The sequence below is a fragment of the Cyclopterus lumpus genome, chromosome 17 (genome assembly GCF_009769545.1).
Source record: "Cyclopterus lumpus isolate fCycLum1 chromosome 17, fCycLum1.pri, whole genome shotgun sequence".
In the NCBI taxonomy this organism is placed as follows: Eukaryota; Metazoa; Chordata; class Actinopteri; order Perciformes; family Cyclopteridae; genus Cyclopterus; species Cyclopterus lumpus.
Genome location: NC_046982.1, coordinates 12,246,225 through 12,262,767, shown reverse-complemented (window position 1 = coordinate 12,262,767; position 16,543 = coordinate 12,246,225). Strand labels below are relative to the sequence as shown.

Below are 16,543 nucleotides of genomic sequence, written 5' to 3'. Positions count from 1 at the left end.
ATTCACATTAATACAAGTACGACTACTCAAGTAAGATTCTCAGGTTCTGCTACATTTCACAGGCAAAGGTAACAGCCTACATTTTACTACTTAACATTTATTCTAATTTTTGTTTCTAATTACTTTCCAGATTGAGATTAGTAATACAAAAGAAATCCAGAAATTAAATGATGATGTATTATTATAGAGTAAGACTATACATCCACAGGGGGAAATTCACGAGCTAATCAGCAGTAGCGTATATTAAAAAAAACCCAGCTATAACATTAAAGTGGTGTAATTCATCAAGCAACTTTCATGTTGAGGACACATCCATGGATGTGGAGAGTTATAAGTGACGGAGGTGCTGACATTTTCCAAATAAGATGTCAATTAACAAATGCTTTGTTTTACATTTTAATGATTTTAGAATGCATATTTGTCAAAATGAACTCCTGAAAGCTTTACAAAACCAAAATAACCAAAACAAATCATTTTGAAAGGAGCAGAGTCATCAGTCTTGTCAACTCAAAGCAACCATACACAGTAGGTCAAGTTCTACCAACCAGTGCAATAGGCTATCCTTGTTCTCCTTACCTTTAGCCGACCTAACAAGGCAATTATGAAGTATGTACAAATGCATAGAGATTGTATTCAAGCAATATATTTCATCACAAGAAGATGCATAGAGTATCCAGCATATAGCACAGGTCAGTGTAACCAAAAGAGTGTCCATGCTTCCAGACAGAACAAATGCAAGTCAATAGATATGCTTAAACACCATTTAGAAAAGTATGACTTCCCTTTAGAATTGTGTAGAAAAATAGTTTGACTATCCTTACCAATGTTTAAAATAACTTGTTGGCTTTTGCAGATACACCAATTTAAACACAAAGGGACAATCAGGTGGGACACTTAACAAAACAAGTCTGTTGTTCCCTACAGTTTTTTTAACAGTTTTCGTTTTGACATCTTAGACAAAACATCCCCTTGTCTAACTTTATAAAAACTAAATAATATAATAAGCATTAATTGTAAAGAAAAGCAAGAGAACAGCAATTATTTTAGTTTATACCGTTATCTCGAGATCACATGTTAATTATTTAATTGTGTCGTGTTTTCTTTTGTAAAACTGTTTTGTGCAACAACTCATCATTATTTTCAAATGGGGAAAAAGAAAATTCCCAGAAGCCAAGGTTACATCTTGAAATGCGTGTTTCCAATAAGGTGTGTTAATTTTTGCTAAGAAAAAGTTCAAATGGAATGATAAATGAGTTATTTAAATAATCAGTTGACTGATCAATAAATTGACAAATTGTTTAAACTTTACAGAGGATCATATTTTGTCTTTCTTGAAAACAATAAGTTTTTGGGAGTTATCACGGTAATAGGACCTTTTGATTTTCTCAAAATACACTCAAAACACACTCGCCATAGATTGCATTAGTTTTAGTTAGGTGTACCCCAACTGAACAATGGGGGTACACCTAACAAAAACTAGTTATAACCCGAGATAACCCGAGATAACCAACAAAATGATCTTAATAATAGATTAAATAAAATCATCATAAAATCATCGCAACCTTTTAACTGTTGGCTTCAGAACATTTTGAGTGACCAAAGCAAAATATAAAAAAAAAATTCAAAGACATTGTGCACGAGCACAACGTTGCATTTATTAAGTGGGTGAAAATAAACGGACAAAAAAAAAGTGATAATATTAATTCTGGTAAAGAACAACAAAAGAAGGACCATGTGTGTGTGTGTGTGAGTGGCAGAGGGTAACAAAAAACAAGAGGAGAAACATTGGCCACAAAGATGACACATCCGGCCCCGTGCATTAGTGCATTATAACCTGGGCAGCATAAAATAATGCACCAACCCACAAGAAACAGTCACTATTGTATATAGGAATCTCTGTGCCATTGTCGAGCATCTCTATCTCTATCTCTACCTCGATCCCTATCCCTGTCTCGGTCTCTATCTCTATCTCTGTCTCTTTCCCTGTCCTTGTGTCTTTCTCTGTCTCTGCCGTGGTAGTTGTGGTGATTGGCTGCAGGATAGTGATCTGTGTGCTGTGTCCGTGGTGGATTATGCTGGTGATGCCGATGCTGGCGGTTGCGTTCATTGTGCTCCTGCTCATAGTTTTCCCCAACCCGTGCATGGCTGTTACCACGGTGATGTTGCTGCTGCTGCTGCTGTTGTTGTGGTTGGTGGTGGTGGTGATGGTGGTGGTTGCTGTTATGATGGTGGTGGTTATGTCCTCGGTGGTTATAGCGCGTCTCCTCCTCGTCCTCCCCTACCACATCCTCCACCTCCTCCTCCCTCTCCTCAGGCAGGTGCATGCGGGGAAGCCTCTGTCTGTAATCCCTGCTCGACCGCACTTCCATGCCGCCGGATGTTTGGTTGTGCTGGGTGTGGCTGTGATGCTCCAGCCGGCGGTGGTGGTGATGGTGATGGTGATGGGCACGCTGGGGTCTCTTTGGCTCAGTCCTCAGGAGCTGCTCTTCCTCCTCTCTCTGGCCCTCCTCAGCCCTCTGCTCCTGGGCTGGGGCTGGCGGTTGCTCCTGGTCTAGATGGTTCTCCCGGGTACCCTTCCTCTTGGGGGCGGCGGACTTCTTGTTTTTTTGCCCATCCTGGGACAAGAAAATGCAATGTAATGTCACATACATGTATGAAAGACACAATATGAAGGACGCTCGCTGTAACGCAAACTCAAACTGTGCCCAAGCCTATGGCTGGGTTTGAAATCAGGAATGTGGATCTTCCAGATCAATTTAATAAGTGGCTCTGGTTTGCATGTTCCACATGGAGCTATAGCACAAGTTCAGACAGGAAGACCAGACCCCTCAGCCCGCCATTTATTCCTCACATGTCTGCCAATCATTCCTCACGCATGCTCACTCATTGTTTACTTGCTGTCATTGTTCTGCGCCGTCAATCATGACACCAGCTGCGCAGATCAGCTGATACCCTCTATCCAGTAAGCACACGGAAACAATGACACGGTTAGCCAATCATCTTGCTGCTGTCTCATTTAAATATGACTGTCTCGCTACCTTCAGTTCATTCATGCTACAGTTACGCACCCCTCCACCTCCCCATCTCCGCCCAGTCTCCACGGATCCATCAGCTTCATCAACTCATCATTCTATCAGCTCATCACCACCAGGTCTGGACTCCACGGGGGGATCTATCTCGTTGCTGATCGGGGCAGTCGGCCCTCAATTGCAAATCTCCCCGCAGAGTCCAAGTGCCAAAGACTCTGAGACTTCATCATTTCATATCATCTGTTAACAATAAACATGTATCCTTTCTTTATCTAACTGGTCTCTCCCTGATTGAAATGTTATTGTCAGTGTGTCATGCAGTGTGGGACTCCCACTGGTCCTGGTCCTGACATGGTCTCCATCCCTCTGGGTCTTGGTCTTGTCTCGGTCTAGATACCCTCTGGGTCTTGGTCTTGTCTCGGTCTCGATACCCTATTGGTCTTGGTCATGACTTGGTTTCGGTTTGGCTGGTCTTGACTACACCACTAATATACACATCATTTCTAGCTAGTGTCTAAGGAAGATGCTACTGTAACTCATCTCCATTACTGTGGTGAAAGCTCAGCTACTGCAGTTCATTTGAAGGCATCTCACTCACCAGAGGCAGACCTATTTCATTTCTTTAACTTCCCAGTGGAGTAGGATGAGGAAAAACGAAATGAAAATGTTAGATGAATAAATGGAAACAAGTACGGATGTAGCGCACTGTGCATTTCCTCTGCCTAGAAACATTTACATTCCTGCTGCGCTAATAATTTACTATGAAAATGTTTTTCCCCACATTCAGCAGACTCACCGACCGGATGAGATGTTTGCGAATGATATTAAATCCAATCCCTTTATTGTTTACGTAGTTGGACATATGTGTTTGTGTTTCATGTACCGGTATTGCTGAAGGACTGGTGGGCAGTGTATTCCCGGCTAGCTGGGCCACTAGTGAGTTGGCAGGCTCCATCTCTGGCGGATGAGTGGCTCTCCAGTACGACTCCAGATAATCAGCAACGTGCTCACAGGCGTCAGTTAGCTGGTTCTCATCTATGATGACGTCAAACATTTCCTACAGGAAAATGAGAATACGGATAGGAATAAATAAAAGACCAACAGCAGGAAACAATCAAAAGAACACCCTGTAACTGAGACAGTAGTTTAAAGTGTAATCTGCGCCATCACTGATAATGTGGCATGAGTGGGTGGGATTTAAACATACCACTCTTCTTGTAATAACTTAGGTCTTGCAATGAGATTCAAATAACTTCAAATTTGAATTGAGAAAAAACTTGTAGTCAACAATGTAGTCAACAACATGGGCACCAACCCTAAGTCTAAAAATACTGGCTTCAGCCTCATAATTTCACATCACATCACATTTTGAAATTGTGAATATACTGCAAGAAATACAGAGGACATGATGTCACTGTCATCGATGGTGGTCACGGCCCTGCATACAAGTCAAGGGGCCGCTAGTGTATTTCCAGTTTGCACCAAACTCAATTCTGTTTTCTTACATTTTCTGGATAGTTATTACCAGTGTGCTACAGTACAACTTAAACTACAGAGCCAAATGTATAATTATGTGCAACAATTTAAATATCTAATATCTTTTCATTCATCTATTCAATATAAAATGCAGTATTACTGAACAGCAGCTACCACTGCACAGCTTTCACAGGTTGACCACTAGATGGCACTCACCGGAGGGCACTGGGCGAGCTTGTCTGCTGCCACCATCTGAACGTTAAGATGCTTGGTCTGTGACTTCCCTCTGGTCTTGATCAGTCTCGTCAACACCTGCAGTGAGAAGAAGGAGGGAGGAAAAAAGGTAGAGGCAGAGAAAGAAAAACGAAAGGTTATGGTGACTGTTGGCATTTTACAGGATCATGTTTGTTTTTTTATACATTAAGTATAAAGATATTGTGAGAACTGAGGAACAGTCCGTCCAAAAGAAGGTGCAGGTCTCTGGCGAAGCACACCTTGGCTGAGGAGATCTTGACATAGATGAGGATCGGTGCCAGGGAGGTCTTGGACACCTGGATGGGGTGGTTGATTGTGTCTGCATCTAGAACCACCAGCTGCAGGCTGCGGGCGAGCTCAAAGATACGCTCCACCTCCCCCTGGATCTGGGCTGGATGAGCAGAGAGGAAAAGCACAACTTTGACACCTGAGATCCAGGAAACACAATCCGCTGTACATATTTCATTTATATTTATATTTGAAATATGATTTGAAATGCCATTGTGTGCCATTTTTAATGATTATTTATGTACTTGCATTACCAGAGCTGGTATGTAAATAAAAAAATAAAAAAATGTATCTGTCTATATTTATTAAGAGAAACAGGATGCATTGCACACATGGGAGAGGTATTTTAATAAATGGCCACTGGCTGTACTGACAAATATCAATAACATAACAGTGAATTTATGGTGCTGATGAGGTAATGAGGGAAGGTGGAGCATTCAAACAGACACGACTACCAGTGCTTTCAGTCATACTTACCGGCAGCATCTGGGATGAGAGAGCAATGAGAAAGACAAGAGTAGAGAAAACCAAGTAAATCTTATCCCCCTTCTGTTTTGTTTTTTTTGTAAACCTGCATGATTTGCACACAAACATAATGGGTGGTATGGATTTACTCATCCCATTCTCTGCAAGAAAACAAACATATTTCCCAAAATGTCAAACTATTCCGCTTTTGATCTTCTCTGACTGTAGCATCCCTTTGAATAAAAGATCAGCTTTGCAGTATATAAACAAACAAAATCACATCATGAGAATTCCAGACAATTTCAGCTGAGTTAGATAGAATCAATTGCTTGTTTTAACCTAATTAGGGTTGCAAGTGGGTGAAGTTTGCCACCAGGGACAACACGATAAGAGAGCTAAGACAATTACAAGAGGTTATTTTAGAAGTTACTTTTCTGTTGCTGATGCTATCTGAATTGCTTGATGAGGTAAACCCCAAATGTCTTGCTCTCCAAACAGATACAAGTGGTGTCAAAGACAATTTACTACACAACCATAGCGCCAGGTTGGGATGATGTACCTAAATGTGAGCGAGTGTTCGACCGATCCATCAAGGCCTTTTTCCCAGGGTTGTTGAGGATGGAGCGTTTAGCCAGAGAGATGTCTGCTGTGACCCGTGTAATAGTAATTCTAGAGAGGAGACAGAGGAACAGGGTTTGTTACACAGTTTCATTGTGTTTTATTTACAGATGAAAGGTGTGACACTGGAGAATTAAATCAGAACTTACCTGCCTTCAAATCGATGTTTTAAAAAGTCAAAGAGTGCTTTTTGCATCATATCTGTAACCTGCAAGTACACATGAAACATGTAATTTAAATAACGTTCTCCTCTATGCAAGTTCAACACAAATACCAATATGTATTAGGTATCTCAGGTTAACAGCATCTTAGACCCATCACAAGTCAAAAGCAACTTAGATGATGTGTGTGAGGCGGACTCACATCTAAGCCCTTCAGTGATGGTCCCATTAGAACCACAGGACGCATTGTAGGCACTACGTCATACATAGACACCTGCTCCCCCTACAGCCACAAAGAAGCACAAGTTTCATTCAGAATATGAGATACTGCTGATGCAACATGTTTCCTACGGTGCAAACAGAGTGAACATGGATGAAATCTTCTTTCTTTTTGCCATTTTATTGTAAAAACCTCTTAATAATAATAATAATAATAATAATTTAAAAAAGGGTGATCAAAACTGTTTATTAGACTGTGTATTTGGGACTATCTACTGTATAAGTAACAATGAGTTGAAAGAGATGTCAACAGAACAACAAACATTGGGTTGCTTACCGGTTTCTTTTTCACCTGCTGATTGGCTGTTCATGCAGAGGACGATAAGAGAGGCGTCTAATATTAACTCACCAATCATGTTTTTGATTTATTTATTTTTTGGCGTCACACACACACTTACCTTGGGATGGAGGAGTATATTTCTTTGCGTTCATATCTTGAGCTACTTGAGTGGATTTGCTGAAATGAGAGAGCAATCGTGAATACACTCATATCTTCCCAACTAAAGACACACAGGCCCTTCTTCTTTAGTAAAAATGTTTCAGTCATTAAAACTTTAGTTTTTAACACCAGCACAACATAATGTAACGTGATCACTGCAACTGCTGCTGTAACATTAGAATATCCCAGTGTGGGATCAATAAAGTTGTAACCTATCTATCTCTCATCTATGGTGAAAATAGAGCACTAGTATCTAAGCTATGAAATAATGTGTGCGTACAGATCTACTTATATAAGACACCGCTATATAAAGCTTAGAGGGTAAATCCCTTGAAGTTATTCAGCACACACAGTTGCCACTAAAGCCAAATGTCCAAGATCCTCTAGATGAGTTTCTTTCAGCCTAACTGGGTCAAGTCAAAATCCTTCAGTCCAGAGTGAATCTTCCTGCCTGCCAGACTGATTGGAGTAAAACAACCTACTGACTCAACAAAAGGAAAACATTCCTACTTCTCAAAGTACTTCCAACGTCTTTGGTAACTGGCTCTTGCTCTTAATGCTCGTGATTGTTTTCCTACAAATGTCCAGCAACACAAGCGATCTGTGAGCCTGGGCAAGCCCCTCCAGTGTTTCAGGAACAAAACTACTTGGTTAGGTTGAAGGAAAGGTGCACATTTAAATATATATAGATAAAAAATGACTTTACTTTGACCACAACTCAACCCTAACTGTGTGAATTACATTTGTTGGATATTTTGGACACTAATGCATAGAGAGTGAGAGAAAAAAGGGGTCATTTGAGGCCCTCAGCTCATTTTGGCCACAGTGCAGCATGCGGTTTGATCCCGCCAGACTTCCGTCAACATAACAATTCCTGGTGTGACCCTTTCCCACTGATTACACCTCTCTGGTCAAAATGTAGTTTGCCTAATCTGTGGATGTTTCGAAAGAGCATCGGATGAATGCTGAAAATGCCATACAATCCTCTGTATTCATGTTTTTGTCTGGACCAATAAAGATTATTATTAGGATTACAAGATAAATCAGCACAAAGCAGCATGGGCTCGTGTGCTCGTCTGTGACCCTGTTGTGTTGCAGCCAGTGGAAAAGAGAAACGTGCTGTACATACTTGGCTAGGGCCTTGGCAGCTTTTCTCGCCTGCACTTCTCTTCTGATGAGGATGGTTTCCAGATTGACAGGACTGGGGACGAAGCCCACAACACTATCCTCCTTCACGGGCCGGCCGATCCACCACTCATTGTTAAACTTCTGCTTATCAAAAAGAAAGACAAATGTCAATCCAAGGCCTGGCTCACATTACTGCAATGACTCAGTAATGTATGTGTGTGTGTGTGTGTGTGTGTGTGTGTGTGTGTGTGTGTGTTTCCAACCTCTTTGACATGGAGGAAGTCTCTGGCCTCAAAGGTGACGGCCTGGCCCGGCACGGGGACGTTGTCGTCGTCTGCTGGTGTGTAGGAGAAGTTGCAACGCACTGCAAATGCAACCGGCTTGAACTGGGGACACGGGACACGTGTTCGTAACTAAATGTGATCACTCGCCGACACAGTTTCACACAAACAAAATCTCATTTTTCACTTCAATTTCAATGATTCATTTCAGATGTTAGAATGAATCTACACATCTCACAACCGGGAACAATTAATGTTGTTAAGGAGAACTGGAAGTAATGTTCTCACTGAAACATGAAACAAATGTGCTTTTGAAGCATTGGTGGGATTGTTAACTAGGGAATAAATGGTTTGTGTATAGTTCAGTATGTATAAAACCATGTAAGATCTTTTAAAAACATTATTTAGCATCGTCGGTTTCCCCACTGCCAAAACCGCCTTGCAGATTAATAGCTTGTAAATTGTATCATTTGACCTGACAGTACATATTTAAGGGAGATTAATAACTAATGTAAAACTGTCTACATATGAAGGTATTTCGAAAAGATCTTGCCAATATTCAGAACTCAGCTGGTGACAAGGAGAAAAGCAATATTTGCATCTTTCACTTTCGCTGCTCCAGTTTTAGAGTCCTGGTATTGTTCATGCTGTCACAGCTACTTGGAGGCATCCTTAATAGCATTAGTGACACCTCTTCTTTTATCTGTATGACAACACTTTAATTTAAATGTAAACTCAAGACGTCTGCTTTGAAAAACACAGACTGCGTCCTCCTCTTTGCGTCACAGCCGTATGCTTCCTCCTGACCTCGGCCTGTGGGTGGTGTAATCCTATCAGAGTATTTTGTCAGCAGCACGCAGATCAAGCTGCTAATTACTCCACTTTGGAACGAGGAGGCGGTGGGAGAGATCGTGGAGTCAGAAGGGGAGGGGCCGCTTTAAATGCAGAGCAGCAATGGCACTAGCATTAAATCTGTGTATGGGGGGATTTAATTCAATATTCAATGAGACGTCTATCAACGGGCGCTGCTTAGAAGGAAAAGAGGGGGCAAGAGTTTGGTATCAGCGGGGATATTTTTATATATTAGTGTAATGACCGTCATGGCCATTATGTTGGCGAACAATGCATACTCCGCCCTCTGTAAGTATGTAAGTCTGCACACGAAACAGCGAAAACCAGAGCTGGGGACGTTCTGGCAACAGGTGTGCAATATTTCAACCTGCTTTTCAAATTTGGCAGAATTGGGACTTACTTCTCTCTAAAATGCACTCCACTTTCTCAGATACAGCATGAGCTTTGTTATGACATAACAGTATTACATAAGGAGGCTCAGAGGGCACAACGTATTGCTACTAACACAAGCATATATATCATTTCATGTTGTTTTATCATTCTTGGAAGAACTTTGTATGCAAATAACCAAGTGAAAGACCCCGAATGATCTATAGAAGAACAAAAAGAAGAAGAAAGAAACACTTGAATTTAAATAAAATTGCATTTTCTGTATTTGCAGCACTTTTTATTTCCTTGCACGGTCAAATTTGCAAATGTATTCCTTATTTGGCTTGTTTTAATTTATGTGCAACGTGTTTTATTCCTAAATGCTACCTATGTGTTTCTTATATCAATATTGCTCGACTGTTAAATGTTCACCTTTAGCAGGCACATTCTGGATGCACCTGGTGTTACATACATTTAATTAACAGCCAAAGTGGTTTCATTACAATTCTTTGTGTTGATTCTGTTAAATTCATTCTTATGCTTGAAAAGAAGAGAGGAAACATTTCTGCTGCACAAAATAAATCTTCATTCATGTTAATTTTTAAGACATATCTCAAATCTCAGGGCTCTTCAGGACACTAAACACATTCAAATGAAGCAATTGTGTACTAATAGATAAGTAAAGAATGTATTCAAAATAATGCTTTAAGAAGTCTACTTAAATAACTTTGAATTGTACAATAGTACTATTACAATATTATAATGAGATGAAGTGTTTTCCCTCACCTCACATGCCACTGGATTAGAGATTATTTCCCTTGTATATCATTTTAGCAAGTAGAGCAGGCACATGTATCACAATTAAACTTAATTCATTGTCCTGTTGAATTGTTGTTGTCGACTGGTTTCTTTCAGTGGAAATGTATTTTACTGGTCGGCCGAAGAAAGTGTGGAACTGAATCAGCAGTCATTATTATTATCCTTCGCCAGACACCGAGCGTACAAAGGGAAGACAAGGATGAAGGATGCGATGTCTCATTTTAATAGTAGAATATTGCTCGGCTAATCCGATGTCCTGGTGTCTGTGTTCCCTGTCCGTGATGTGATCGTGTCCTTGAGGGCTGCCGCTCTGTGAGGGTCGCGTTGGGGTCGTGTGGGGTCGGGTCGTGGTGTTACCGTGATGCAATAGTTTGAAAGTACCTTGGCCTTCTCCAGCTGCACCTGGGCGTTTCTTTCCTCGACAACGTCTGAGTCCTGACGCTCTCCCTGCAGGACAGATGGAGAACAACGGCAATCAGTTGGATCAATTCTCTGCGGCGGTGTGATCGTTGCGCATTGAACTGTATTAAAGACCTTTGAGGAAAATCCTTTTTTGATTGGAAAAACAATAGAACACAAAGATTAAATGTTGGGATTAAAAATCAAGTTACATAAAACAATACACACAATAATACAAGATATAAACAATATATCTGTGGCAAGAGTAATTCAGAAAAGCAATAAATACAAAGACTAATCTTTCCAATACATACAAATCCTAAATTCATCATCAAAACATCAATCAGATGAGAAAGCATAGAGTACAACAAAACTATGGTATTCCATAATATATATAAGAGGTGGACATTAAATGTTGAAATTGAACTACTCCCCCTGTATAAAAGGTGCTACATTAATTGAGTTAAATATTATTACTAGTAGTACCAATGCAGGCTCATCCAAAACAACAATATTATTATTATAACAACTGCTCTTACAGGCTCCTCTCTGACCAAAAACAACAGACTAACAGTGCCCCTTCGCCCCCGTGGAGTTACATGTTTGACTTTGAGTTTTGATTTAGTGCCAGCTTGAATGACACTTTACCGTTAGTTGTGTGACGTCTTCCACTGTGAGAAGTACAGCAGCAGTGATGCTGAACATTGCCAAGTTGACTTAATTATACTGACATTCTCTACGGGAGATGTCAGTGGTACTTCAATAGCTCCACTATCGATATAATTGATTTGAATGTACTGCTCAATTACTGTTAATGGTGGTACGGATGCATTACAGCGTACACGTTACAACATTGGTGTCCCTTTAAATTCATTCAAGTGAGGATGTTTGGTCCACGTACTCAGATGTCACAGCTTTGCTTAATTACTCCACTCATATTAAAGGAATTTGATTCACAGATTTTTTTAAATATATATTATTGTACTCTTTGAAGCATATGATGCAAATTGTTTTACATTCGGTTTAGGACATTATTATTATTGTAATGCTCTTTTTGAACATGAGTGATTGTTAATTAATGGAGCATCATGCTGCTGCAGGCTCCGGTGTCTCTCCATTACACCCTTTCTGATCAACCGTATTTGGTATTGTTTCTAATTATCCTCAGCAGTTAAGTTTTGGAACACATGCTTCTCGTTTACTTTATGTTTCCCTCGAAGCCTCCTGCCTCTAATTGTCACAAAGTATAGCAGCAGATCCCTCCTGTGACGCTCAGGTTTATGCGCCATGTGTCCCGATGATTAGATTGTCCCCTAAAAAACATGATAACTAATGTCCTTTGTGTCATAGCCAAGAGGTGGCACGGGCCTCTGCGTCAATCTGTCTCTCAAGATACACACTTTGCATCCCAAAGTCACAAATCAGCTCCGTGGTTGTAGACAGTCGGCTCAGTCTGGAGCATTTTAACAACACAGTCTAGAGTCCTCTGTGACTTCCAGTGTGATGAAGACAACAATAGAGGTATTCTGTGTATATTAATGATATGAACTGTCGGTAAAGGCCATGATGCTTTACACTATATGTCATTTATTTCATGTTAACACTGTAATGTGTACCCTACTTTCATAATAAACCCGGTTGGTGCTGAACAGTACATATGTTACATTCATTGGCAGATACTTTTGTCTAAAACTCTACAGTCTACACTACAGAGACCTACTAACACTACACTAACCACTACACTACACTGTCGTCTCTACATTTCTGTTTTTCTGCAGCTTAAACAAAACAACGTGTTCATTATTGAGCTTTGGAGATGTTGGTATGTTTATTTTTGACAAACTCTAAAAATGGAGGTGGCTTGTCGGTGGAGCTGAGGCCGGTCCAGTCGGTGCAGCACTGCAGACATCTAGCAGCAAGCAACCTGAGACGGGACCCACCAGTCACTTAAAACTGCCATGCCCTCAATTTCTCAGGACCATACGTTGCACTTTTATTAGCCGAGATGTTACACTTCCTGGACTGCAACAAAAGTTGCCAGGGAAAGTCGGCCAGGCAGCAATTATGTTTTAATTTACGAGTTATTCGAACATACATGTGGTTTGTAGGAGAGAGGGCTTTCCTATTTTATGTTTCTTACAGAGAGTCATGTGTCTGTTTTCACTCTTCAAACCTCAACCAGCAGAGAGCAAATTATGTGTGCACATACATGGAATTTGACTTCGGTTACACGCAGGCTCTTGTAGTACATACATATTTAAATTACAAATGACAGGATAAATATAAAAAGACATTAAAGACAACAGGGTAGCAACATGTATGTACAATATATAAACAACATCAGTGACAATGAATTGGGGATGTAGTGCAGAACGTGGTGATAGTGCAAGTAGTGCAGATGGAGGTGATTAATTGTTCATCAGAGAGATGGCCGGTGGGAAGAAGCTGTTCCTGTGTCTGGTAGTTTTGGCGTACAGTGCTCTGTAGAGCCCACCAGAGGGAAGGAGTTGGAACAGCTTGTGTCCAGGGTGTGATGGTCTGCAGTGATCTTTCCAGCCCGCTTCCTGACTCTGGAGGTGTACAAGTCCAGGACGGAGGGCAGGCTGGAACCAATAGTTCTCTCTGCAGACCTGACTGTCACTATAAATGTTCAACTGTGTCGGGAAAAAAAGGCAAATAGAAATGGCCAATATCTCAAAAAAGCTCATCTGACAATAAAATGTCTCTGACAGAGGAGAGAACAAAAAAGCGAAAAGTGAAATAACCTTCGAGGCAAATAAGGCCATTAAATAATATGACAGGAAGGATGAAGACATGACATACATATACTAATAAGGTGGTGGGATAGTGTTTGTAATTAGTGGGGAGAATTAGTCACAGAAGCAGGAGGATGTATAGAGAGACTTCAACATGATGAGGAGGAAGGAAATCTCCCCCGCAGGCATGGCTCTCTGTTTACCCATGACGGGTGTAGACATCTGCTCACACAGCACCCGCCTCTCCGGCGAGCCAATGTCACCCAGCCAATAGTACAAAACGCCCCGGCTGAATTATTAAACAATGTTGAGCTCTACTGCAGGTGATTTAGAAATGTCTGAAGGGAAGAGCGGCAAATAATTCTGTGAATCATCAACTCGCTTTTATTGTTTATTGCATCATTGTTTTTGAATCTGTACACAGATTATAATGTATCCACATCATTCTGGCATGATTAAATATTGGTTAAATGGTAGCTATTGTGATGGCTCGGCTGTCTGTAAGCAAGAGTAATTATTATACTTTAAAAACAACAACAAATTTGAATGTCTTTCGAATCATTATTTTTTTTTTGTCTTTCGAATCACTATTTAACAAAAGAATCATCTGAAACTGATGATTTGCACAAAAAAAAGCCAAATCATTCTGATTCCAGCTTCTCAAAAGTTGAACTGATGATTGACAAAAACAATCAGCGTGACAGACAAATATTACTTGCTCCTGTATTATTATTTTTGACAGAGCACCTTATGTGATAACAAAAATATCATGGGATTTAGTTCAGTTAGAGGAAACTTCCTCTTTATTGACCAATAATACCAAACATAATTCTAAGCTATAATACTGCTGTTGTATCTATTTATTTTGTTTACATCAAGCCCTTTCTTTCAATTTTCCAATTCAGTCTTTTAATAAAACTCTTTACCCACTTCTTTATTAAACCCTCCCTCTCCATCTCTTCTCCAACCCCCCTTACTTCCTTACTTCCTATCCCCTTCTGCCCCCTCCCAGTTGGGAGGGAAGGTGGGTGAACAACTAAAGCCACTTTCTGTCGTGTGCTTCCTGAAGGTGACTCCTTTCCTGCTAAAAAGCGTTTACACAGCTCTTTCTGCCCTCGCCAGGGGAGTGAGTACATTAGGAAAACAGCTTTTGATTGGGGAGATGGACTCCATCTCTAAACTGAAATAATCAGAACCATCGAGTCACCAGGAGCCAGCTGGCTGGCCATGAGCACTGCGATTCCCCAGAGGACAAACTGAACTCTGGACCAGGTCTGAAAGACAGGCTGAGATGGAGCTTATGTTTGCATGAGAGATAGAAATGTGTTCTTCCAAATTGATCAGATTTACCATTATATTGTTTGATTCGTTTGAGCAGCTGAAGAACTGAAGAAATGTGAAGTTAAACTCACAAAGTGATCTTACTGACAACATCTCTAATTTTACGACATGTTATTTGGTCTGATATAATAAGCTAAATACAGAAATTGTCTCAAAGCCCTGCGTCACTTGTATCGTGCTTAATGGGCTTGAAACAAAAGAGGACACAGCAAAGTCAACTTCCCACATGAGCTTGTTTAGACCAACAGAAACATACTGCAGCGGAAAATACTGGTGCAAAGGAAAAAAACGAGGTCCAATTGATTTGGGAGCATTTAATTTAAACACTTGAGAAACCTTCCCGTTACTTCACTGATTTATTCAGGTCAGTCCTAACTGGATGTTGATGATTGAAAAGCTCAGGGAACCTGCTCTTCATCGAAAGTGAGGGGGGTTAAACTACCCAACCAAACAAAGTTAGTCCTCATCCTGGAAATTTTCGCTTGTAAAACCAAAACGCACTGTTTGCAAACGCTTACAATGACGCATTCATCTCAGCTTTGTGTGTCTTGTACATGTTTGGTCTTGAGTCTGTCAAGAGAAGTCAGAAAGACTTCATTTGAAGTTTGTTCAAACAGCATTATGTCGTTCTAGATGAGAAACAAATAGTTGGTTTGGCAAAGGTTTGTGAGATTAACACATTATATACTGCTTTACCGTCGAGGTATTACAAAATCCATATTAAAGGCATTTAAAACAGCGAATGGATGATTAAAACAAACGTAACATTTTCACATTTGCTGTTCAAAAGTGGTTCAGTAAATATAGTTAAACTGTGCTTTTTGTCTGGTTAAGTGACAGCTGTCTGTGCTCCCTCCATCGTCTCCATTGTAGGCAAAGCCCCTAAATGTCTTGAGTTTATTAATTGAAGACTCCATCTTGACAATATCCCAAGCACACGTAGCAATCATCCAATGCAGCAGACAGTATAAGGTTGTGTCACTGAAGATACCATTCCTTCTGCACATCCCCCCCCCCCCCCCCCCCCCCCCAAACAAAATGGGGAGACGTTTCCATGGCGACCATTGACAAAAAAATATGCCATGTAGACATAAATGACTTCCACCGACGGGAGAAGTATCGTGCATTCGTACACGTCAATTATATCGATAGTGGAGCTATTGAAGTACCACTGACATCTCCCGTAGAGAATGTCAGTATAATTAAGTCAACTTGGCAATGTTCAGCATCACTGCTGCTGTACTTCTCACAGTGGAAGACGTCACACAACTAACGGTAAAGTGTCATTCAAGCTGGCACTACATCAAAACTCAAAGTCAAACATGTAACTCCACGGGGGCGAAGGGGCACTGTTAGTCTGTTTGTATTTAAAGGTGAAGTGTGTGTGTGTGTGTGTGTGTGTGTGTGTGTGTCGCTATGTCACATCCCTGAGGCGTCCTGCTCCTTGCTGGCTGCTCTCCAGGTGCTGCTGTTATCCATTTCTCATTTGGTAGCTGCGAAAAGACAACTTGGGTAGAGAGTTTCCACCTCAGCACACAAAGCAGCTCCAGCATGAGCAGCTCTTTGGCCTTTGTCCATGTGTTTAAAA

At 40.8% G+C, this 16,543-nt stretch overlaps 1 protein-coding gene across 1 annotated transcript in view; it reads right to left on the bottom strand.

Moving 5' to 3' along the window:
- Window positions 1–1,877: 1,877 nt before the first annotated feature.
- cacnb2b (calcium channel, voltage-dependent, beta 2b) overlaps window positions 1,878–16,543 on the bottom strand; it is a 28,216-nt gene continuing 13,550 nt past the window's right edge. Inside the window, exons 2-14 of the mRNA XM_034555400.1 lie at window positions 10,841–10,906; window positions 8,402–8,524; window positions 8,140–8,279; window positions 6,970–7,028; window positions 6,849–6,874; window positions 6,495–6,575; window positions 6,281–6,339; window positions 6,073–6,182; window positions 5,526–5,534; window positions 5,000–5,151; window positions 4,722–4,817; window positions 3,913–4,086; window positions 1,878–2,615 (exon numbers count right to left, since the gene is read on the bottom strand). Coding sequence (XP_034411291.1) covers window positions 1,878–2,615; window positions 3,913–4,086; window positions 4,722–4,817; window positions 5,000–5,151; window positions 5,526–5,534; window positions 6,073–6,182; window positions 6,281–6,339; window positions 6,495–6,575; window positions 6,849–6,874; window positions 6,970–7,028; window positions 8,140–8,279; window positions 8,402–8,524; window positions 10,841–10,906 — 1,833 coding nt within the window. The remainder of the gene's footprint in view (window positions 2,616–3,912; window positions 4,087–4,721; window positions 4,818–4,999; window positions 5,152–5,525; window positions 5,535–6,072; window positions 6,183–6,280; window positions 6,340–6,494; window positions 6,576–6,848; window positions 6,875–6,969; window positions 7,029–8,139; window positions 8,280–8,401; window positions 8,525–10,840; window positions 10,907–16,543) is intronic.